Source organism: Lepidothrix coronata, unplaced genomic scaffold (assembly GCF_001604755.1).
Source record: "Lepidothrix coronata isolate B3197 unplaced genomic scaffold, Lepidothrix_coronata-1.0 Scaffold99, whole genome shotgun sequence".
Classification (NCBI taxonomy): domain Eukaryota; kingdom Metazoa; phylum Chordata; class Aves; order Passeriformes; family Pipridae; genus Lepidothrix; species Lepidothrix coronata.
The window spans coordinates 677,670-699,028 of NW_016690279.1; the positions used below are offsets into that span (position 1 = coordinate 677,670).

Here is a 21,359-nt window from a genome sequence, read left to right on the forward strand (position 1 = left end):
TTACATGCACATCTTAAACATTATCAAGTAGAGCAAAATTTTCCAAATCAGTCTTTTGTTTGAAGGTTCATCTTAGAGTGAATGTAACTGGAGAAGCCTGCACAAAGCTGCTACCACCTAAAACAGCCCTGCTGTTGAATTCCAGAAGCTTGAGAAATCTTTGCTTTGGTTTGAAAGACTAAACTTTGTTACACTGAATGACCAACCAAAAAAGGCTTTTCAAAGGAACGTTACTTTTTTTTTTTTAAGTAACTAGAAGCAAAAAAAATATATCAAATGCTAAGTATGCATCATCAAATAAAATACCTGCACCGAGATACTGGCTAATAACAGTAGCTGTAAGAAGTTACATTAATTGTAGTAACAATTTCTGCATATAACTAAAAGACAGATGTTGTAGTACAGAAGCAATGTTTAACTCAACTGCCAAGATGCTATTTAAAGCAGCAGTAGGAAATTACAAAATTGCTCTGATTTGCCTGGGACCAAACTACCTAAGATAGGATTAGTTAGACTAATCTAATAGCAATCCTTAAGGCCATGAATTAAGAGTCCTAATGTGGCTTTTCTCTTGTGGTGTGAGTGACTCCACAGAAACCTATTGCCTTGGAATGGTGGTTGTGGTCAAAACTTAAAGAAGCCACTATTGTTTTATTAACTTCCAGCTAAACATGCTTAACGCTTAGTTTGTTTATATATATAAAAAAATGTTAGGCTTTCGAAATAACAGAGCAAACTCTTCTGTATGTAAAATACTTGTACTAAAACTCATGGCAATTGGATACCAGTCTAAACACTCCTCTTACCTAGGATTACCCTTCATAAGTCTGTAGCCCTTGCTTTGGCCATTCCTACTGGTCAGTTCAACATCAAAGTGGTTGGTACCACAGGTACCAACTACAGTTGAAAAGAGAAAGCAAGGGAAGTCCTGAGCTGCTTTGTCAAGAAAGATTATAAAATGTAGTGATTTGTTTAGTGTATAGAGTGCACCCTTTTGGTGCTACACAGACCTCTCATTTATATATGCTTATAAACTAATAATAGTTACAGTCTCTGTCTAGGTACCAAGTGCTTGATGGAGTTTCTTTGCTTGCCTTCTGATAGCTTGAGAAGGTTTCAGGGATCGACACGCAGAATGTAAGTTTTCTGCCATTAGATAGTAATAGTTTGATGTTGCTTGTTGCCTGCAGAAGAACAACAACAAGACTGCCATTAGCAGCATCAAGTCAGTAGGGTTAATCAACTGGTGGTCACCCAAATTGCTGGAAAGCAGATGGGAGCAAGGAAGAGGTCTGGTATCTGTACGCTTGCCACTGTGTAACAGCTCTAAACAGCAGCAAGAAAATATTTTGTTCCCTTCAGTGAGCGTAAATGGCAATACACAAATTAAGTACTGCAATACTTTAACTAGCAACAGGAACATTTCTTGTGATATAACCTAATTCATTAAAATGAAAAACATTAGAAAAATACATGGAACTGGCAACTATCATTTGAGATCAAGGTTTGTTTCCTCCTGGAAAAGCTGAAAAGGGAGCTCTAGCACAAACCCAAGGCAACTGGATACCAGAACAGAAAATCTCATGCAAGACTAAGGGCAACTCCAAAAGAGTTCATTTCACAGTTGATACAGTAGGCAGCCTACAAACCAGTCAGTGAGAGAGCACATTGGATGCATCTACCCATGCAAGAGAACTGGACAAAATTACTTACTGGCAGCAGAACACAGCCCTGTTCAAAGCATTTGAAACTGCTTTCATATTTTCTTGAAAAGTTACAGCAAACAGTGTCTTACACCTATCTTTGTTGCTAAAGTAGGACATCCTATTTAAGGATGTAACTTTAACAAAAGGAAGACTTCCAACATAATGGATGAAGAAACTAATGTCACAATACATATCTCAGTGAAGTTAATAGAGGCATTTACCTGGTAAGGGTCCAGTGAATTGACACTAGAAATGATGTTTAAAAACTGACAACAAATACCTCCTGTTCCCATCCATTTGGGTGGGATTGCTGTGTTTAAAACTGCCACTGATAATTAGCAACTGCTGTTATTATGATAGCACAGTCTTAACTGCTACTGATCGGAGGGATGGAAAAGAAAGGCTGTAAATTCAGACAGCTCAGGATAATAGTTTGTTCTGTCATGCTTTCTGACCTTCATTAGTAATCGGTGAGAACTGAGCTAGAGTGACAAAAACATTAGTACCAGTAGTTTTCTGGTCTGGGATGAGAAAAGCTGTTGTTTGCATAAAAGCCCAACTTATGGTTCATTGGAAACCCACAAGGATTCATGAATCCACAATTTAGAGGTGAAATTTTACAAATGCACAATGATCAGCTGTAGCAGAGACAGCCACAGTGAATACCAGGGAAGAACCCTGTGGTTCCACAGAACACTGCTTTAAAGCAGCATGAGTCTATAAGCCTTTTTCTCTCTAAACAGCAGATTTTCTCCCCACAGATGCATGCAGGTATAGACAGGGTAAGTGAACAACTACTTTACCTGGTTGCTACTATCTTCAGTTACGAATGAGAGAAACTGTCATATCGCTAACAGATGGAAGAATATTAGGAATGAGATTTAGTGAACTTTCAACGGATATGATAAAATTAACTTGATACAAGATTTAACCTATAGTTATCTAGACATGGTCCCATTGGGAAAAATTGAATTTTTGGAATTATGTAGGATTTTAAGTCCTAACCTCTTTGTTGATAAATGTACTTGATGCTAAGCCCTCTCTAGAGACTTTGAGGTGCTTGACATCAAGTGTTCTAAGAGAAAAAGAGGTTTAGGGAATCGCCCTATGACAAGACTTCTGACCTTTAGTTTTTACTCTCTTAATGTCTAATTCAGAATGATGTAACCTTCACAAATACAGCAGCCTACCACCTCATGGATTAACCAAGGTGTTTTATAACAGGTTTCTGCATCTGGGTACTATGGATTGTTTGTTACATAATTCTACCTAATAAAAGGATTTTTTGTTATAAATGTGCAGACATCAATAATTATGTCCGTGCACTGGAATTTCCCCACCTCCCCCCCCAGTTTGCATTGGCACTCTTTTAGACAGAGGCAGGGAGGTACTGCTCTCACACAAGGTCAAAGGTAGACTCTTGCTGTGAAAAATCTGATTTCCACAGCAAGATACCTGAAGACAAGGAGAGCATCTGACAGGTTTTTGAAGCTGCAAATTGTGGTAGTTTGGTCTGGGCCTTCCTTGGTGACCAGTTTGTAACCAAAGAAGGGCCCAGATTTACCCAGTATTCCCTACGATTTTTACGTAAGCCGGGCTATAAGAAAGGAGGAGAGACCTTCGCTCTCTTTCCTTCTGGCGGCTTGGAGGTGCAGGTTCCCTGCTGTTGAGTCTGCCGTGTTGGGGAGCGAGGCCTGGTAAGGCCTTGCCGACCTCAGGAGACGGAGGTTGCCGGCGATCATTCCGGAGCGACTCTCGGTTGTCCCAGGAGAGTAGTGAGATATTTCTTTGCTAACCTTTTTTTAGTTGCTAGATATTGGGCTACTAATCGGGATATATATATATATTCTATTCTGGTTTTGTTCCTTTTCCCTTCCCCCTTCCCTTTCCCTTGTGAAATTGTATATATATTTCAATTGTATATAATTGTAACATAAGTGTAAATATATTTACATATATTGCTTTAGCTGTCTCTCTCTCGTTTCGGTTTTTCTTGGTTGTTTTTCTCCCTCTTCTCCCTGAGGTTTGGGGGGGGGGGACTTCCTGTGGTAGGGTTTGGAGACTTGGCAGGGAGCCAGCTTCAAACCATATCAAAATCCAACTGCAGATTTAATCTGCTCAGGTATCTTGAAGAAAGAAATTATCTACTACATTACACCTGAGAAAGTTCTGCGACTATTCCTTATCCTGAGTTACAGGGACGACCTAACCTGCAATTGCCAATGTCCAAGTAGAAGGTAACCTGTGCCAAAAGTTGAGGGACAGTTAACAGTATTTACCTCTCCTCTTTCACAATAGCATCATCAAATGCCTGGGAGATACGCTTCAGTTGGCAAATCCCTGAGGAGACCAGTTCCAACTCGCAGTCACATTCCCTGCAAACAGAATCATAATTACTAAAGATCAGACAGGACAGACTGACTAGGTGACACTACTCAAGCCTCTATCCCTGCAGTACCACTCTTGTTACCTCCAGACTTTACCTAGAGGAGCTTAAAGCTGTGACAATCATGCTCGTACTTTCACTGGCCAACTGCTTCACATTCCCCAGACAGCTATCTTCCAGTTCAGACACAGGATTCAAATTCAGCTTCTAGCTTTGACCTTTCTTGTGACTGACCAAAAGAAAAACCTATGCGTGCATTATGAAGTATTTCCCAAGCTCACAACCCTTGATTTAATTTGTGTTAAATCTCTGAGGCAGGAATCTCTCTATAAAGAATTCAGTATAAGCAGAGCTATTCCTGGTATCTTTGCAATACAAATAGCAACTTTGGAAAAGTTAGAACTAAGTAGGAGTAAGATGCATAGAGAGCATTTGTCTTTACTTGGGTAAAGAATCAGCAAAGAATTCGGGTATGTCTGTAGCATCTTAGGGGCACTTGTGCTGAGAAACACGGTGCAAACTTACCCAGTGGGAGAGGGATTTTTAAAAAGTTCCTGTCACGGGACAAAATTACTTTTTACGTTTCAGCTTTATGCAGTTCTCAGTCTCTGTCTATACAGGGACCTAGAACTACCTTGTAACTATTCAAACAGCCCACCCTTTCAGGGGAATAGGATAGCAAACTTCATACCTTGCCTTTTACCCTACCACATACCCTAATCACAGTCATTTAAAAAAAAAAGAAAAAAAAAAAAGGAACAAGGTTTACAAAAGAATATGACTTACATCTTTCTGGCAGGAGCAGGTGATGAATAAGGGCTCTTCAGTGCTGCTGCTCTTCTTGATCTCCGGAGAGAGACAGCATTTTTACCAAGCCAGGATGAGAAATCCCTCCGTTCTCCATGTTCTGACATCCTCGTTGGCCCAAGCAAGGCCCTTTTGCTGGACCTTGGGATGCCTTTGGAACTGGCTGCTGGAGTAACAGTCTTATAGCAAGGGGTTTGAGGTGTAGTACTTTTTTTCTTGGTAGAACTTGTCGCACAGCTTCTGCTGATGGATTCAGCTGGAAAGGTCACCGTTGAGTGTACTGGGCTTTGGCAAGACTTCTGTATTTTCTGAAAGAAGCATTAGATACATTAGGCTAAAAGAACTCAATTAGCCTAGAGTTTAGAACCAGAAAGACAAGGAACATTTAAGCTGAATTCCTAACTTCCATTCCCATATCAGGTTTTCTCAACCCTCTGTACCCATTTCATTGGAGGAGTCATTTGCTTCCCTAATCCTTAGCACTTGTCAAGGACTTCAGAGCAGGCATCGGAACAGAACTCCTGCTGCTCTTATGCTGGAACAAGCCAGGCTCCCTAACATATAACTCATGCATTTAAAAATCTCAGGTCTCCAACAGGTTTTGTCAATCTGAATTTATACTGACTATAATGAAGAACTATAATAATTAGTATGGGTATGGGAAAATAAATAAGAAAAAAAATCCAAAGTGCTACACATTTCTCAGAAACAATTCTTTGCAAGCAATGGCAACCTCTAGCCAATTTCCTCCTTGTGAAGGCTGCTCTGTTATACATGATGAAATAGAGTAGAGGAAAAGCATTTATTTCATGCTAAAATAATGTTTTCACCCTCCTCCATATTCTGCCAGATCCATAATTTGACTGTCTATACTTTAGGAAAAGATATTAAAGATTTTACAAGTTAATAGCTATGAGGTAACCATTAAGGTGTGCAAGTGTGTGAGAATGGACTCTGGAATACATGTACAGAGTTCAGAAATCTTAGTACTGAAGTTGGAGCAAAAACTAAACTCTATCCACGTTCCACTGCAAAGGGAAAGTACCTGGGACACTGTTCCAAAAGCATTTTTTGCTGTTCTTTTAATAATCTGAAGAGTTTGGCACCTCTGTCCTGCTTCCAGACTTTCCCTAGTTGGGGTGTTATGAAAATTCAGCTCTACTCGCTTTAATGGTGCTCGTTTCCTTAGAGACATGCAGATGGTATTGAGAGAACTCAGAGCAGCCTTTCTCTTGAATTTGTCAGGCACAGGGCTCTCATTTTCATCAAAGTCAGCTAGGAGCTGGTGTTTCTGCCAGGCCATTGTTGCTTTGACATTGTGGAGCACAGATGCCATCTTGTTCCAGTTCCTGGTCAACCTTATTTCTAAAAGAATTAAAATGAAAGCAAGGCTTAGACAGAGCAAGGTACAAAGCAGTGTAAAAACAGAAATGGAAACTGTTACATACAATATACTTGATTACACTTGCCTGAAACAAGAAAACCAGAGCTGGGCAGACTTTTACTAGGGCTTTTACTATCGATTCTGTAGCATTGATTTCTACAGGTATTTAAATTTGTACAAGTCCATGAAGAAGCCTTATACTGCATTTCCAGTGCAAGACTCAAGTTTGTGAGGTAGAGTGCTCTGTAAGAGCAACTTTTTTGTTTGTGTTTCAGACTAAGATCTGGTATCCCAAATTTTTGCTTTCTTTAATCAAAACAACCTTCCACTGCCAGACAAGTTTACACAGCTGCTCTTGGCTCCTGCCTGACTTGCTGGCTGAAGGTTCACGCTTTATTCACAGTTATGACTGTGGATGCATAAGTCCTGAAATAAACAGGATTTTTACTGGCAGAAGACTTCAGTGGGAAGGGCTAAAATGCTAGCTATCTATATGACATATAACAATTGAAACATACATACATATTTTAACTTCCTCATTTTCACTTACTATTGAGGTAGGATACCACTAATGATTTACTTCTAAAAAGCAAGTGAAATGCAGATGTATTTTAGCAATCTGAATTGAGAGTGAATTAATTTTATCAATACTTCATTGCAGATCATGTTAAAAAAGCTGGGAGGTCTCTACCATCGTTTTACCACTACTATGTCTGCTGAGTTATCTCCATCTCTCACAAGCGTCCTTATTCGTGTCAAAAAGCAATAAGGCTTATTGAAACGTTGTAATCTTGAAGGTGTTTGGGATATTAACACCTTTAATTCATTCCTGCATGTGGCACCAGGAAGAGCTACTAATCGGGCAACCGCTCAATTCTGACTAGCTCGCAGCTGATCCAGGCTCCTTTGGACCGCCTGCCAGCTGCTGCTGATTAATTTATGCCGGCAAATACAACTGAGGTGAAACGCCCCGAAGGGAGCAGCTGCCGTCCCAGGGTACACTGATCTGTTATGAGACAGGCACTGCACAGGACAGCGCGGTGGTTCGGTTAGTCCGGAGCCCACGGCGGACTGGGACAGCCGCCGGCTGGGCCCCCGGGCACGGCCGGCGCACGGGGGTCCAGCCGAGCCACTCTCGCCGCCAGAGCCGCAGGAACCCCGCTCTACTGGCATTGCCCGTGCTCCCCACCGACAGCCGCGGCAGAGCAGCCGCCCTGGGATAACGGGGCACGGCGGGCCGGGGAGGGCCCGGCCGGCGCCGTTATTGTGCGCGCCGGGGACGCTCGCAGCAAGCGCGAAAGGCGCCGCCGAAGCCCGAGAAGACCGGCTGGTGGGCCGCGAGCGGGCCGCTCCTGCAGCCACTCGGCCCTGTACTCACTCAGTGCGTGGAGGGGACGGAGACCGGGATCGGGATCGGGATCGGGATCGGGACCGGGATCGGGACCGACGCGCCACCTCCCCTCAGGACCCGCCTCGCGCGCCGCCGCCACGTTTGAACGGCGCCCCGCCCCTCCGGCCCTTCCGATTGGCGCCGCCGCAGCCGCCGCCCGCCTCCATTGGCCGTTACCCGTTTCGAGGCGCGCGCACCAGCCGCGGCTGGGGGCCGGAGGGGCGGCCCCGGGCGGGTCGCGTCCCGGGGTCTCCCCCGGCACAACCGCAGGGGCTGCGCCGCCACCCCGCCCCCGAGCCCGAGGTGCCCTCAGCAGGAGCGGGACCAGGAGACGGGCTGGGCCGGGCTGCCGGGTGGGTGTTCGAGAGACAGCTCCTGGTACTTCTGGTAATTCATTGGCAGTCAGAGTCTTAGAAGTTTTTTGTTTGTTTGCTTTTTCTCAGCGGGCTTCTACAACTCTTGTTGGAGGAGACAGCTCGTCTAACTGTCCACGTCGGACTGGAAACCATCTGCAGCAAAGAGGGCCAAGTACAGAGAATGTGGTTGCTCAGCGGTGAAGTTTTTGGTTTGGTTTGGGTTTTTTCTTACCCTAGAGAAAAGCAAAACGTACAAAGTATTTATTTATCTTTAGATCACTTCTACCTGAAAAAATTGCTCCCAAAAAGCTGTATCAGCTTCTCTTTTTTTCCAAATGATTGGTTTTTCCCCATCAAATTAAACTTGGAGCTGACAGGTGAAGACACCTCCATAGCTAAGACTTGGCTTAGAGCCATGGGGAAGCCAACACAGTAACACTGCAGGATACCTCTGAAATCCCACCACTGGCTTATAAACATACTTTTCACTAATTCCTAAGAGCTCTGGTTTAGAAAAAGTTCCATGTGATGGTGTTTGTACCCCTTTCTATTCACACACTATAATATGGGTGACTAGTGTAATAAATATCCCTCATTAATAGACATGTTTCTATGTATTGCAGCCCTATATGCTGTTCTGCTTTCCTTTGTCCATTGGCTTTAGGGCTTCCAGGTACCTGAAGATGCGTTAGACCTTGCCTGCTGTGTTCTCCCCACCCCAATCTCCATAGTGGAAGCTTCAGATTCTTCTCCATTGCAAACCGCAGCTTGAGCTATGACATGTTAAGACTTGGCTTGGATCTTTGGACATTCATCTAAAGACCTGCAAAACAAAGAGCTCTTAGTGGGGAGTTGGTACTAAATACAAGAGATAGAGTCAGGTGGTAATTGGACACTTGTGCTCAGTTTCTAAAGGCTATCTTGATTACTGGGGGTTTGAATTGGCACTTTGGATGGCAAGGGTGGGCAGAGGAATCCCTAAGAATTTTGCTAATTGGACAGAGCATATGTACAGGCAGAGGGATACTGTGTGACATAACTGTAGGCCGAAAGGGAAGGAAAAGGGCTGAAGCTGAACTGGGCAGTCAGCGTGTGCTTTCATGCCTATTTATAAAATTAAAATAGAAAGATCTGAACCTCAGGGATCTGCGTATTTTCTTCATCCGCTTATGGTGCCTTCGTTGTTTTCATCCATTTCAACTTTGTTACCCAGCAGGACAGCATGTGCAAAGGAGGAAAAGTAGATTGTTTGGAGATTGGCATCACATACTTTTGAGTTGCATCTTCTTGTAGTCTTGTCAGCCAATAAGCCTTGATTTTTGGAGTAGATCATGAGAAAGTGTCACTAGATGTTTTTCCAGTTTCATCCCCAAAAGCTAAGGAAAGATTTACCAAGTGGACAGGGTTAAGACACGTGCATTATAGAGATGGGAAGTAAATACATCCTGAATTTTAGCGTCTCTGCAAAGGTACTAGCAGAACGCTAGCTTTGCATGCTCTTTGTCTATTTGCAGTCAGTTAATACCCTGATATGTAAAAGGCCTCACAAAAACAAGAACCTAACAGGCCAGTGGGATGCTGTTTGTGTTTCATAGCTGAAAGCATAGAGAATGCATAACTTCCCTTCTTAAATGTTTATTGCTCAGACCCTCAATCCACTCACCTGGTTGGTGAAAAGTGACACGACAAGACATACAGCCTGCACCTGACTGGCAAATCATGGCCTGTATTTCTCTGTTTGCCTTTACATATAGTCAATTGTTGTGACATCATGAATGTCATCTCTTTTTTCCATGGCAATGGCTGAGCTTCACATAGGGAGGGCTCAGAGGCCAAGAAAACAAATCTTTAGAGGGAGACTGTGTGAGCTGGAAAAGTGTGCATGAAGATGAACACTTGCACAGTCCAGCTTTGAGAGTGGAACTGGTAACTTCTTGCATCATGGTTGTTTCCTTAGGTGGACTTACAAAGACTTAGTTGGTCTTCTGACTTGCCAGCCTACTCCCGGTCCACTAGACCACAAGGACTGAACATCCTGCTTGAACCAAGTGATGGAACAGCTTAATATCGCTTATTATACTCAACAGGAATTGTACCTTAATCTAAGGCAGGGTACTAATTGTCATGGAATTGTACCCCAGAAGGCTATGAAAAGTCATTTGTGCTAATTTTGCACTGACAGTCCTGTTCAAATGTATACAGCCCAAAGAACTGGGTACTTTTAGACATTAGGCACAGTCCACAAACCATGATCAATTAATTACAGCTGATGCTAACCAAAGGTTTCTTAGAGGCTGTGGCTGCTCTACCAGCAGTTGATACCATTTCACTCTTTAACTAGACTGAAGGCAAAAAAGTTAAAAGATGTGTCCTGTGCTTGTACTGTGATTGTTCTTCATTCATTGTTTCTTTTCTTTTGATTTAGGTTAGACTATAGTTTAGACCCAAGAGCTTGTTTGACCCTGACAGCTAAAGTACAGAGGCAAGGGAAAGATTGTTGGTTTTGATTGTGAAGAAGCAAGCTTTCATCCATTTGCTTAGAAGCCTATTATGTTGGGATTGGCAAGAAATCTACCCACAGCTTTCTGCATCTAGGTTTGACTCAACATTCAGAAGAGAAGTAAGAAACAGTCCTCTCAATGGAAGATGACAATGAACCTGAGCAAAGCTCCTGGGCCCATCTACCTGATGTCTGTCTGAGGCATGTCTTCCATTGGTTAGATGACAGGGACAGGTCTCGGGCTGCCTTGGTCTGTAAAAAATGGAGTTGTGCTATGTACTCTGGATCTCTCTGGAGATGCAGAACCATCACATTCTATGGCCAGCCATCAAGGGCACGCACATTGGAGTTTCAAAGTGCATTGTGGTACACCAAGAAATTTGGCAAGTATTTGAAGCACCTTGAGGTCAAGTTATCGAATCCTTACAATACTCCCTTTATCAAAAAATTTCAAGTGACTATGAAAGGTCTTCTTTCTCACCTGGGTAAGTGTAATAGTCACCTAGTATCCCTGAGCATCAAGTACCTAGAATTAGACGGCTTGATCTGGAAAAATGTGGTCAGGGCTCAGTTTATCAAGAACTTAGCTACCTTCCTGAAAAGAATGAGCAAACAGCTTGATTATCTCAACTTAAAAGGAGCAAGAATAACTTTGGAAGAAGGCTGTGAACTTCTGAATTCTCTGAGCAGCTTGACAAATAGAAGCTTTATATCTGAAATCAATATTGAGGATTTCTTCAGTCTCCACCTTTCTGTCTACAGCAGTGCCTTGTTCCACCAAACTATGTCTAAGTTCCACAGCCTGACCATCCTGACTTTCAACTATAACTGCATCTCTGATGAACTGCTGGACATCCTGCGGGAGCACAGCTCTCATTCTCTGTGCACCTTGAATATCAAGTGTCATATCCATGACCCTCATGGGCAAGTGGTCTCGGGAATGTCATGGGCAAATTTGGCCAAGAGAGCCCCAAAACTGAATGTGAACTTCTTCTTTGAAAGAGTCATGAAGCATGATCACCTAGCCAGGATCCTGCTAGTGGAGATCCCAGTTAGGAGCATCAGCCTACGGAGCTGCTATTTCAGTGACCCAGACTGGACAATGAGACCTACCCTCACTAACCTTCTCCCAGCCTACTGGCATGGTCTGCAGGTAAGGGAAATAGTCGTAACATCTTACTGCAGTATCACAAAGCTAAGCAAAGTAATCATTTAGGCCTGCATAACAGCAGTCAGTAATAGAACTTCCTGAACTTTCATGTTCAGAGGGTGGTTTTCCATAAATAAGTCATTCCAGTGTTCAGCTGTAGTGTAGTTCATGAAATTATCCTTGTCCAGTTACAATCCCCATTATGCTATCAGGCTGCTCCATTTTGGCAATGCACAAATGTCCTACAGCACATATAAATTAACTAGTGGCCATATCAAAGCACTTTGGTGTCCCTGGGGACGTATCACCGAAGGTGTGCAACAGCTGACCCATGTAAATGAGCATCAGGTCTTTGCATGCCTGAGAGAAGCATGTGGCCTTACACCTAGTGGTTGCTGACAGCTTTCTTTAAGCCCTGTTTCATTGCAGAGTTTCTGGTGAACACCAGAGATCCGCAAAGCTCTCTAGAAACTGTCTTTGGCTCTACTCACATATCTAGGATAATTTCCAATATGTCAAATAAGATCATGACATGACTGTGAGTGTAGCATCTTCTAATGAATGCACAAGGGATCACCCCATCTTAATGGGAGAGTGAAGATTACTGTAGCACATATACTGTTGTCATAATGCAAAACAGATTCTCTGCTAATGTCAGGGTACAAAATTGATCTGCTAACACTCACTTTTGTTGGTTAAATTGGAAAACTATTTGTTGAATTCTAGTTACTGCACTCACAAGCTCCGTTCAGTAGTACTAACAGTGTTCATTCTTTTTCAAGAAATTAACACTTGAATTAAACAATGACCGTGAGTTGCTGGACAATGAGCTGCTACAGCTTATCTTATCATGCAAGAGGTTGTTATTTCTGAAAGTCTGGGCATTTCTAAGTGTCACCTTTATGGAGAGGCTGCTACAAAACCGTGCAGAAAAGAAGTGCATTCTGACTACCATAAAGGTAAGACTTTGTGCTTTAAAAGTCCCCTTCCCTTCCTCTCTCCAATACCCAGAGAAGGGTTAAGTCCCCGTGCCCATAGAAAGGTCACTTACAGAAACATTAACATAACTACCTTCCCTACACATTATAATGAGCCTGGGAAGCACTCACAGAAATGGGGCTTTCCAACCTACTTAGCCATGTACAGATACTATAGAAGTTTAATATGAAGTTCCAATGATTCCACAAGTCCTTCTTAGACTGGCATTCCCTCTGTCACCTATAGTTCAAGCCCACTCCCACTTCTAGGGATTCTCAGTCACCTCTCAGGCTCAGTGCTTATGTCTATGCTTAAACTGAGGCAGGTGGGTTGAATGCCACTAAACTGCAAGAAGGTATAAACACAGCTCACTCTTTAGGAATTGTGTGTTGAACTGGGGCCAGGCCACAACTATAGCTGGTGTAAACCATGCTGACATACTACTTTGTGTGCTGTATTCTGGATTCAGTAGATCCTCACAGATCGGTGCAGATCCCAGGAATGCATCAGTTCTGGGGGTAAAAGGAACCTTGCTCTTCCAGTGTGAATCGACACAGGCCAGGACAACCAAAAACCCACAGCTAAAACACAAAGAGTAAATTTATTTTCCTTCCCTTGCTAACCGAGGAATTCCCAAAGCAACCCCTGGGCTGAGGCACACAAGTGGAGAGACAGGCATGGTTAAACCTGTCCCTGCCAGAGGCCACTGGCTGCTGTTCACACTGGGTTATCAAAGGCTATTTCCAGCTGCAGTTGAGCCTTTTACAATCCTCCTCACCAGTCTTCCACTTTTAAACCCATTCCTCCCAACACCTCCCAAAAATTCTTTGGCAGGAGATGATATTTTCAGTCAGTTTGAAGTGAGAAGAGAGTAAACCCTCAAGATTCTACTCAAACTCAAGGAATTTGGCTTCTTTACATTCCTGATTAGTCACAGAGGCTTCTTCTTGTTGTGAGCTTTAATAGGCTGAGCTCCACGTATCTGTGAATCACGATTGTTGTTTGTGAATACAGGTCAGGATTTACACTGCCCAATATGACAGCACTGAGGAGGAGCGGCTGTTGGCTGATATTTACAGGAAGTTCAAATACCTGATTGACTCAGAACTTAATTATTTTGTCATCACCTACCCAATGGTGTAAACCACAGCGAGAGAAGAACACCCAGTGACATTTGCATTAACGGATCCTTCAGAAGGTTTTAGTAGGAGATTTGAATCTTCACAGCAATGCCTCTGAAAGGGAGATACCATTACAGCAAGAGAGAGGCAAGGGACAATTTTACACTCCATGCATTAAAATGTTGGACTTGGGAACTGGCCTCCTGTGTCTCCAGCATCATTTATTCTTGCCCTTTTTTGCTTTTCCTTGCAAGAACCAAAGGAACCCTTTTCCATCTTTAAAGGCATCTCTGGTAAAAAGAATGCCCTCCTCTTTTTTCAGCACTTCTCATTGTAGAGCTTCAAACACTTTACCATTGAAGCATCTCGTCGTTTCCATTTTATGAATAGGAAAACTGGGACATGAGGTGAGGAAGTGATTTACGCAAAGTCAGCCTTGACTTGATTCAGATGCAGTCAGATGCATTATCTATTGAATCAGCCTACCTCCTGTTAAGTTTGACATACTGCCTAGTTCTTAGCAGCAGATGATAAGAATAAAACGTACCATGGCTAGTCCTGAGATTCACCCCTCCCACTTGCCCAGCTTTCCAGCAAAAGACTTTTGAGGAGGCTCCTGCTCTAGCTTGCACAGAGCCACCTTTTGCCACCCTTCAATGGCAAAAGATACCATTGGTTACACATGAGAGAAAGAACATGGAAGAAAGGGCATTTCTTATTATTCTGGAATTTTATTGCCAAGTGGAAAATTTCCTCAGATATTTTAGAGCACAGATAGCTGTGAAACAGACAGCTGTAAGTACTAGGTCTGTTTTAATTATCTTGCACAACTAGAACCAGGACAGCATTGAGCCAAACCAATAAATTTGGAAGTTTGTAAATGAAATTTCAGCAGGAGTTGGTTCTTTGGAGCACAGTTTCCCAGTGTGATGGCTTCAGAAGTTGTTTATGTAAACAGACTCTCTCATTTGCATGCACAGCACTTCATCAATATACAGTGTATTCTCCTTGACCTTGATCTCTTCCTCCAAGGAAAGCTGTCGGCGGCTCAGACCTTTCAGCTCTGTCTCAGCCTGTGCCAGTGCATCCTTTAATCTAACAGGGAAAATACAGGCAGGCATTAGTTGAAAACACATGGATAGGTTTTTTTTCTCATGTAGGTTAAGAATTCTGAGTGAGAAAAAGAAAGATGGAAAGGGATTCACAGAGACAATATCCATGCAGCTTCCCTTAAAGTGTCCTGCCATTAAGAGAAAAGCAATTCCCAGCCTTTCAGGGAGAATAGGTGGGACCCATTGTTACTCTGATGCATTAAATTAACCACAGATTTTCTTCTTTGATCATTTCCACTTGCCTTTGAATATTTTTGGTAATCTCTTGAACTTCACTCATCAGGCTGCATTGCACTCTGTCATAACACAGTTCCACATTGGGGCGATGGCTTCTCGCTTCCAAGCGGCTTTGAGCCACTTTAGCAGGTCCTTCTTTATCAGCTATTGCTTTCTTTAAGGCTGCAATGTTCTTCTCCTGGGAGGCAGTCTCATCCATCACCTTAAAAAATCCAACAGAAGGAAGTGCTGCACACTTGTCTCTTACAATGGGTGAAATAATCATCATTTTTAATACTTACACCAAGAACAGTAACACTTATTATATTGTTCTTTTATCAAAGGATATTTTGCAAAAGTTAGCCAGGATTATGATTCCTTCATTGGAAAGCAGATGACACTGTTCTGCATGAACCCAGAAATTTATGCTCAGCAATTAATTTTTAACACTCAGTTTTCATCTGTCCAATTTTGTGCACATTGGCCTTGATTTTATCAGTTATATCACAGTCCTGAAAGTTTTATTGGAGTCCCAGGTAACTAAAAATCACAAGGGAAATCCTGATTTATAGCAAAACAGATTGAATGAGTGATTCTAGAAATTCATCTCTGTGGTGGTGCACACAGAGATGAGAAAACAGAATCTAAGATGACTTTAGGGAGGAGGGGGAAGGAAAAGAAAAATAAAATGTGGCAAATCAGTGCAAACCGCTGGACTGAGAAAACTGGTAGATAACCCAAGCCCAGTGTTTCCACTTTTTTACTGACTGTCCCCTGACTTACCATTGCAAGAAGTGTCTCTAGCTTGTGCTTGGCATCCTTGACTTCCTTCACCCTATTTCTGAAAGCGACATTCACCATCTCACAGTGCTTGCGCATGTCATTTGCTGTCTGTGACAGGATGCCATCAATAAGTGCCCTCAGTGCCAAAGAATTGTTTCTCTGCTTGTCAGCCTTTTCAACATTTATGTTTGAGAAATCTACCCAGTCTTTAGGGCTAACAAAACTGAAAGAGATTAAAAATAAAAGGTCACCCACTGGCAGCCTCTCTGACTCCATAAATCTGTAATTATGCCACAAAACCAAGAACAAAGCAGTCCTATTAACTGCACGTCCCAGTGAGTGCCAGTTGTGCTGGGAATTCTACAGATACAAAATAAAGACCCTCCTTGTCACAAACATTTCATAATTAAGTAGATGAGAGTAGAATGAAAACAAATTTGCTGAAGTCATAGAGCAACTTTGTTATAACTTTCCCCTAATGAAGGATTATTAAGGGGGGAAACACAGATAATAACCAATATTTCTTAGAACACCTTTCATTAGTATGGCTGTCACTGTTAACAGCAAGTAGTTATTCACACAACAAAGTCACTTATTCTCTCACACAGTGTACCTATAAGACACAGTACCTGGCTGAAGCAATAGTTGGGAAGCCCAGCCCCAACTGTATCCCCAGAACTAAAGGGTCATCCATGTGCAGCTGTGGTTTGCAGGCAGGTTTTCAGAAAGTTCCTCAGAGGAGGAACTTATAAGGAGTTCCTTACTTCATTAGGTGGATATATAAAGCATATAGCAGCCAATACCACTGGTGTGGTCTGAGCTATACAGCTGTCTCACACATACTGCTTTCTTAGTATGGTTCCTCTTTTCAACCCATTTTTCTGTGGCAGCTATTTCTCCATCTAAACCATTCACACTAACTAACCCATGCAGAAGGGGCACATTTGACAGGTTAATGACTGAGTCAGAAACTGACTCCACACCTCATGTGTCCCAGTCCAGTGTTCTCCCCACTAGGACACCCTGGGAGAGGAAAGGAAGTTAGATTAGTAAATCTCTTCTGGGTTTAAGCAACGTGTGAAATTCCTCCTTAGGTAATTGTGAGCCTTAAAAACTTTTAGTAAACTGCAGTTCACTGGGAGTATAATTACTGTGGCTTATTTCACAGACATATTACACAGATACAAAAGCGATGGACAGAAGTATAAAAACTAATTATAACAGACAGCTGGTGGACAGATAAAGTCTTTTTACACAAAATTAATCTTGCTATTACTGCAACAGCTCATATTATCTGTATAATCATCATATATTGGTTGAACTAAAGAACTACTTACTTTCCTTCTATTTTCACTGCATTATCAGCATACATCATATCAGGAGTGTCATTTGTCAAGCGAGCACAGTAATCATCAATTGTCAGAGCTGTGAACTTGTCCTTCAGATCCATTTCTAGGTTGTATTTTGCTGAACGGTTTTGTCTAGGAGGAGAAACAACCAGACTCTAAGCCAAAGTGTGGGTACTTCCAGGTGTCCTTAATGTGCATCCATACATGTATGAGGTAATTCAAATACATTTATGGAAATCTTCATGAATGAACTGTTAGTTGTGGAGTCCCAAAATCTACAGTATGAAGCTGCCTCCCTATAAATTGATGGTACAATTCTCATTGGAATGAAAGGCACAGGACTGGATCATGAGAAGACCAAGGATCATGTGCAAGTACTTTGAGTTCTAACAAACAGAACCTCTCACCATTACTGATTCAGTGGTATGAATTAGGACTGACCTCCTGCAACTGTTTAGCATTGAAGGTAACTTTGGACTTGTGCTCAGCCTGACCCTACAACTTCACAGGATTACGACTGTCTTACTTCTCAGCTAATCAGTGTTCTGTTATGCTCTTTGCTCTGTTATGCTCTTTGCCTATGCACCTGATTTGCTCGTTGGTTTGTTCCAATGTATGTCCCAGCAAAGCAATAATCCCCTGGAGGACTTCAGCTTCCTTCACCAGTTCCTGTTCCACTTCATCATGCACCAAGTCAATTCCAACTCGCCTCTGCCTAAATGAAAAGAGTAAAAGCCATCAACCACATTGCTCAAATGCCTGCAGCTAACAGACGATGAAGCCCAGCTTTACAAATCAAACGTTTTTCCTTGCCACATGGGAAGACATGCTATATCTTAATGGTTTTGATTCTCAGTGTTTTAACACCTAAATCAGACTGTGACTTCACTGCAAAGAGAGATGGGCCCTTAGTTTGTATCCTTTTTTATTATTTGTTAAAGGTTCATTATCTAGATTTTTTTTTTTTCTCTCCTTGAATGCTTTTCTTCTTAATCATCTCACCTGTACAGGAGACACTTTTGGGCAATGACAAGTGGCTCTTTGCAGCTCTCCAAAGCTCTCTCCAGCCTATTCTTGAAAGTCAACAGTAACTCTGTCTCATGAACAATTTGTTCTAGCTTGTTATCTAGTTCTTGCTTCCAGAATTTTATTTCTTCCCGTCTCTGTTCTGCAGAATTAAAATTGCAAACATGTATTATATGCCAGAGGACTGTAGCTCAGATCTTAGATATGGCTAAAAAATAGACTTATTCCACAGTGGAGTACATATAGTGCTGTGGTCTGCCGTGTGGAAACAGTTTTGCAACCCTGCATTAAGAGGCTTTTGTTATAAAGAATCTACCCCAAAATATATTTTTTAAATATTTTTAATTTTTCCATGAGATCAGGGAGCATGACATTGACATATATTCCTACTCATTACCAGCTAATTTTCTAAGTCCATCTTAAACGTATAGCTCAAATAGCACATCTTGACCCTTGCAGAACACATGGGATTACCTATTTTCTTGTTGACATCACTTTGGGTTTTCTGAGTTGTCTTTTCTATTTCATCCACCAGCCGCCAACTCTCAGCTATCATGCACTCTGACCTGGATTTCTGGGACTCTGTACTGACACGCTGCATCATGTTTGCGGTAGCCCATTCTGAGGGATGGAATTTAGATGGATCTTGCAACAGTCTGGCCATTGTTATTCGGAAAGTTTCTGGATATAATGCAGGTCAGTTCTTGGAATGTGGAACCTGAAAACAGCAATAGCATTATATTTGGCTGCAGAAGCAGGAAGAGAAGACAGGTCCATCGGGATGAGAAATATTCTTGCTCCTTTTATCTGCAAAATGACACAGATATGAAAAGAATAGATTTCTTGCTCAAGGCTCCCCAAGGCTTTACTGATGTGTAGGCAAAAGAGTTTGGAGTGGAAGAATGAAGAAACAGAAGAATTTGTGAATGGAAACGAGGAGGAAAGAAGTGGAACTGAAAGGAAAAGATGGACTGTCTGCAGTAGGAATGAGAAGGGAAAGGAGACCTGTGAAAGAGGATGGAATTACTAAACAAGCAATCACAGAAAATAGAAAAAAAAAGAACAAATATAAAAGATAAATAGTCTCCCACAGGTTGGAGAAGTAAATACCTTTCAAGATTATGGTGGAGAGATGGATGAAATCTAGACTGTGAAAAGAAATGTAATCATAGAATCATTAAGGTTGGAAAAGACTTCTAAGATCATGGAGTCCATCTGTTAACCCAGCACCACCATGTTCACCACTAAACCACATCCCCAAGAGCCAAACCCATGTGCCTTTTGAACACATCCAGGCATGGTGATTCCAGCACTTCCCTGGCCAGCTAGTTCCAATGCCTGACGAGGTGATTTTTTTCTAATGATTATTTGGGAGGGGCGGGGGGGGAAGAGAAATAAAAACAGGACCTGAAAAGCTGAAGGAGGAAATTCAGCAGGCAAATGAGGAAATGGAAAAGCCCAGAAAGGGCTAAAGCAGAACAAAGAACCAAGCGTACTGGGAACACTTGTTTAATGTAGGGTGAAACCCATGCCCTGAATTTATGAAAAGCAGTTTGATTATCAATTTTCCTATTCTTGCACTATGCTCATCCAGTGTTCCTGGGACTCCTCCTCACCCCAAATGCACACAGCTACTCCTCAGCAACAGACAGCTTTGCCCACCCTCCAGCACAGGTACCCTTCGAACAACCCCTTTCTCCTTCACACACCTCTTGACTGATTCTGCTCTCAAGTCCAAACCCTGGCCAAGTGCCACATCTTCAGTTCCCCTTCACTGGATCCAGCCTCAATCTCCTCAGCTGCAGCACATTTTCTATTTAAATGTGCAACTAAATATTGCAGGACGTTGCTCGACCAGCACAGAAGGTAAACAAATGCTGCTGTGGGAACTACACCCGCCCTGCTCCCAGGCTGCTGCACTGGCCAGAGGAGACGCAGCACACACGACCCATGGGGCTTCATTTCACCTACTGCCTGTTAAGATCTGTCTGGAAAAAAACCCCTGTTCTCTGTACATTAATTTGAGATAGTTCCCAGAGCTGCGGGCAGTAATTTTGGATTGTTTTATTACAGAAATGCAGAAAGATTGTGAAAGCAAATGAGAGGTGTGTTAAATGTCTAGCTATCTAAAATGTCAGTCATAAAATATTCTTAGTAGTATGCTCCATCTTTGTGGCAACTATATTCTTGCCTAGAAGAAAAGATACTGAGAGCCAGACAGAAGAGATGAAGGAGATAAAGAGAATGACATCAGATGAAATTTCCAACTACTTCAGTACATCTGAACTCAAAGCTAGTTTGAACAGAGGTTTATTTTGGCTTGCGTGAGTCACAGAGGATGGATCAGGCTGCATATTAGTCATCTTCCACAAAATGTTATTATCTGTGTTCCCAGTAACATTCCAAGGCTTTTAGAAATACTAGCAAATTCCAGAGGGATGACTAAATGATTCAGAATGAACTGAAATGCTAAGATATCTGAATGGCTGTTAAGAACAATGAATGTCACAGTTCTGGGAACGTGCTCAGTCACCTTGAAAGCTGTGGAACTCCCAAGAGATGGTTCTCCACATTACTGTGACACTGCCGTTTTGTTCTGAACACCCAGTATCTGATGCTGTCCTGCCCCAGTTTGCAGCAACACCGTGACAAAGTAATTAAAGTAACCAAGCCTGAATTACCTGAGATTACCTCAGTTGGTTGGAGCATGGTGCTAATAACACCAAGGTGGTGGGCTTGATCTCTGTACAGGCCATTCACTTAAAAGTTAGACCCGATGATTAACGTGGGTCCCTTCCAACTCAGAATATACTGATTCTATGATTCTATAAAGCTGTTCTTCATTGTCAGCTACCGTAAAGGATTATTTTCTTTTCAACTGTTAATATAAAATTTACATTATTATTATTTCCTTTTCATCTGTTAATATGAAACTTACAACTGATTTTGCAATATGAATTATACAACATAAGAAAGCTCTAGTTTTACCTCAGATGGTTTTCTGAGGTTAAATCACCGCTGACATCGAAAACCTCCACCGACCTTACAGGGGGAGAAAAAACGGCCCCGTGGCCGCCCCGGCTGCGTGAACGGAC

General features: G+C 42.3%; 3 protein-coding genes across 8 annotated transcripts; 1 reads left to right on the plus strand and 2 right to left on the minus strand.

Moving 5' to 3' along the window:
- Positions 1-65: 65 nt before the first annotated feature.
- On the minus strand, positions 66-7,835 carry FAM64A (family with sequence similarity 64 member A). Of its 2 annotated transcripts, XM_017822761.1 has the most exons (7): positions 7,727-7,826; positions 7,662-7,696; positions 5,945-6,264; positions 4,879-5,207; positions 3,986-4,081; positions 2,510-2,556; positions 1,148-1,184 (listed from the first exon to the last, which is right to left on the minus strand). In XM_017822761.1, exons 3-6 carry the CDS (start codon positions 6,233-6,235, stop codon positions 2,526-2,528), a joined length of 747 nt encoding a protein of 248 aa, XP_017678250.1. In that variant the 5' UTR covers positions 6,236-6,264; positions 7,662-7,696; positions 7,727-7,826; the 3' UTR covers positions 1,148-1,184; positions 2,510-2,525. The 2 variants fall into 2 exon arrangements, with proteins under 2 accessions (XP_017678252.1, XP_017678250.1); XM_017822763.1 differs by lacking the exon at positions 2,510-2,556 and having other exon boundaries at positions 66-1,184; positions 7,727-7,835.
- Positions 7,836-7,883: 48 nt separating this feature from the next.
- FBXO39 (F-box protein 39) lies at positions 7,884-14,174 on the plus strand. 3 transcript variants are annotated; one of them, XM_017822795.1, is made up of 4 exons: positions 7,884-8,060; positions 10,625-11,682; positions 12,462-12,638; positions 13,672-14,174. In XM_017822795.1, exons 2-4 carry the CDS (start codon positions 10,669-10,671, stop codon positions 13,798-13,800), a joined length of 1,320 nt encoding a protein of 439 aa, XP_017678284.1. In that variant the 5' UTR covers positions 7,884-8,060; positions 10,625-10,668; the 3' UTR covers positions 13,801-14,174. The 3 variants fall into 3 exon arrangements, with proteins under 3 accessions (XP_017678284.1, XP_017678282.1, XP_017678283.1); XM_017822793.1 differs by having other exon boundaries at positions 10,455-11,682; positions 13,672-14,173; XM_017822794.1 differs by having other exon boundaries at positions 7,884-8,026; positions 10,455-11,682; positions 13,672-14,173.
- A 319-nt stretch (positions 14,175-14,493) lies between these two features.
- TEKT1 (tektin 1) lies at positions 14,494-21,359 on the minus strand. 3 transcript variants are annotated; one of them, XM_017822798.1, is made up of 9 exons: positions 21,253-21,359; positions 20,946-21,142; positions 18,739-18,982; positions 18,241-18,406; positions 17,825-17,953; positions 17,227-17,370; positions 15,890-16,112; positions 15,133-15,329; positions 14,494-14,873 (listed from the first exon to the last, which is right to left on the minus strand). In XM_017822798.1, the coding sequence occupies exons 3-9, from the start codon at positions 18,926-18,928 to the stop codon at positions 14,714-14,716; spliced, it is 1,209 nt and encodes a 402-aa protein (XP_017678287.1). In that variant the 5' UTR covers positions 18,929-18,982; positions 20,946-21,142; positions 21,253-21,359; the 3' UTR covers positions 14,494-14,713. The 3 variants fall into 3 exon arrangements, with proteins under 3 accessions (XP_017678287.1, XP_017678288.1, XP_017678286.1); XM_017822799.1 differs by lacking the exon at positions 20,946-21,142 and having other exon boundaries at positions 21,307-21,359; XM_017822797.1 differs by lacking the exon at positions 20,946-21,142.

What these genes read in the sequence shown, in the direction of transcription:
- FAM64A (XM_017822763.1), bottom strand. Translation starts at nt 6,235, where the DNA reads ATGGCATCTGTGCTCCACAATGTCAAAGCAACAATGGCCTGGCAGAAA. An exon ending in CTTTTGGAACAGTGTCCCAG is followed by an intron (nt 5,208 to 5,944) that starts GTACTTTCCCTT and finishes TGCTTCTTTCAG; the next exon opens with AAAATACAGAAGTCTTGCCA. An exon ending in CCTGCTCCTGCCAGAAAGAT is followed by an intron (nt 4,082 to 4,878) that starts GTAAGTCATATT and finishes TTCTGTTTGCAG; the next exon opens with GGAATGTGACTGCGAGTTGG.
- FBXO39 (XM_017822795.1), top strand. Translation starts at nt 10,669, where the DNA reads ATGGAAGATGACAATGAACCTGAGCAAAGCTCCTGGGCCCATCTACCT. An exon ending in CCTACTGGCATGGTCTGCAG is followed by an intron (nt 11,683 to 12,461) that starts GTAAGGGAAATA and finishes TTCTTTTTCAAG; the next exon opens with AAATTAACACTTGAATTAAA. An exon ending in GCATTCTGACTACCATAAAG is followed by an intron (nt 12,639 to 13,671) that starts GTAAGACTTTGT and finishes TTGTGAATACAG; the next exon opens with GTCAGGATTTACACTGCCCA.
- TEKT1 (XM_017822799.1), bottom strand. Translation starts at nt 18,928, where the DNA reads ATGGCCAGACTGTTGCAAGATCCATCTAAATTCCATCCCTCAGAATGG. An exon ending in CAAAAGTGTCTCCTGTACAG is followed by an intron (nt 17,954 to 18,240) that starts GTGAGATGATTA and finishes CTTTTCATTTAG; the next exon opens with GCAGAGGCGAGTTGGAATTG. An exon ending in CAAACCAACGAGCAAATCAG is followed by an intron (nt 17,371 to 17,824) that starts GTGCATAGGCAA and finishes TTCTCCTCCTAG; the next exon opens with ACAAAACCGTTCAGCAAAAT.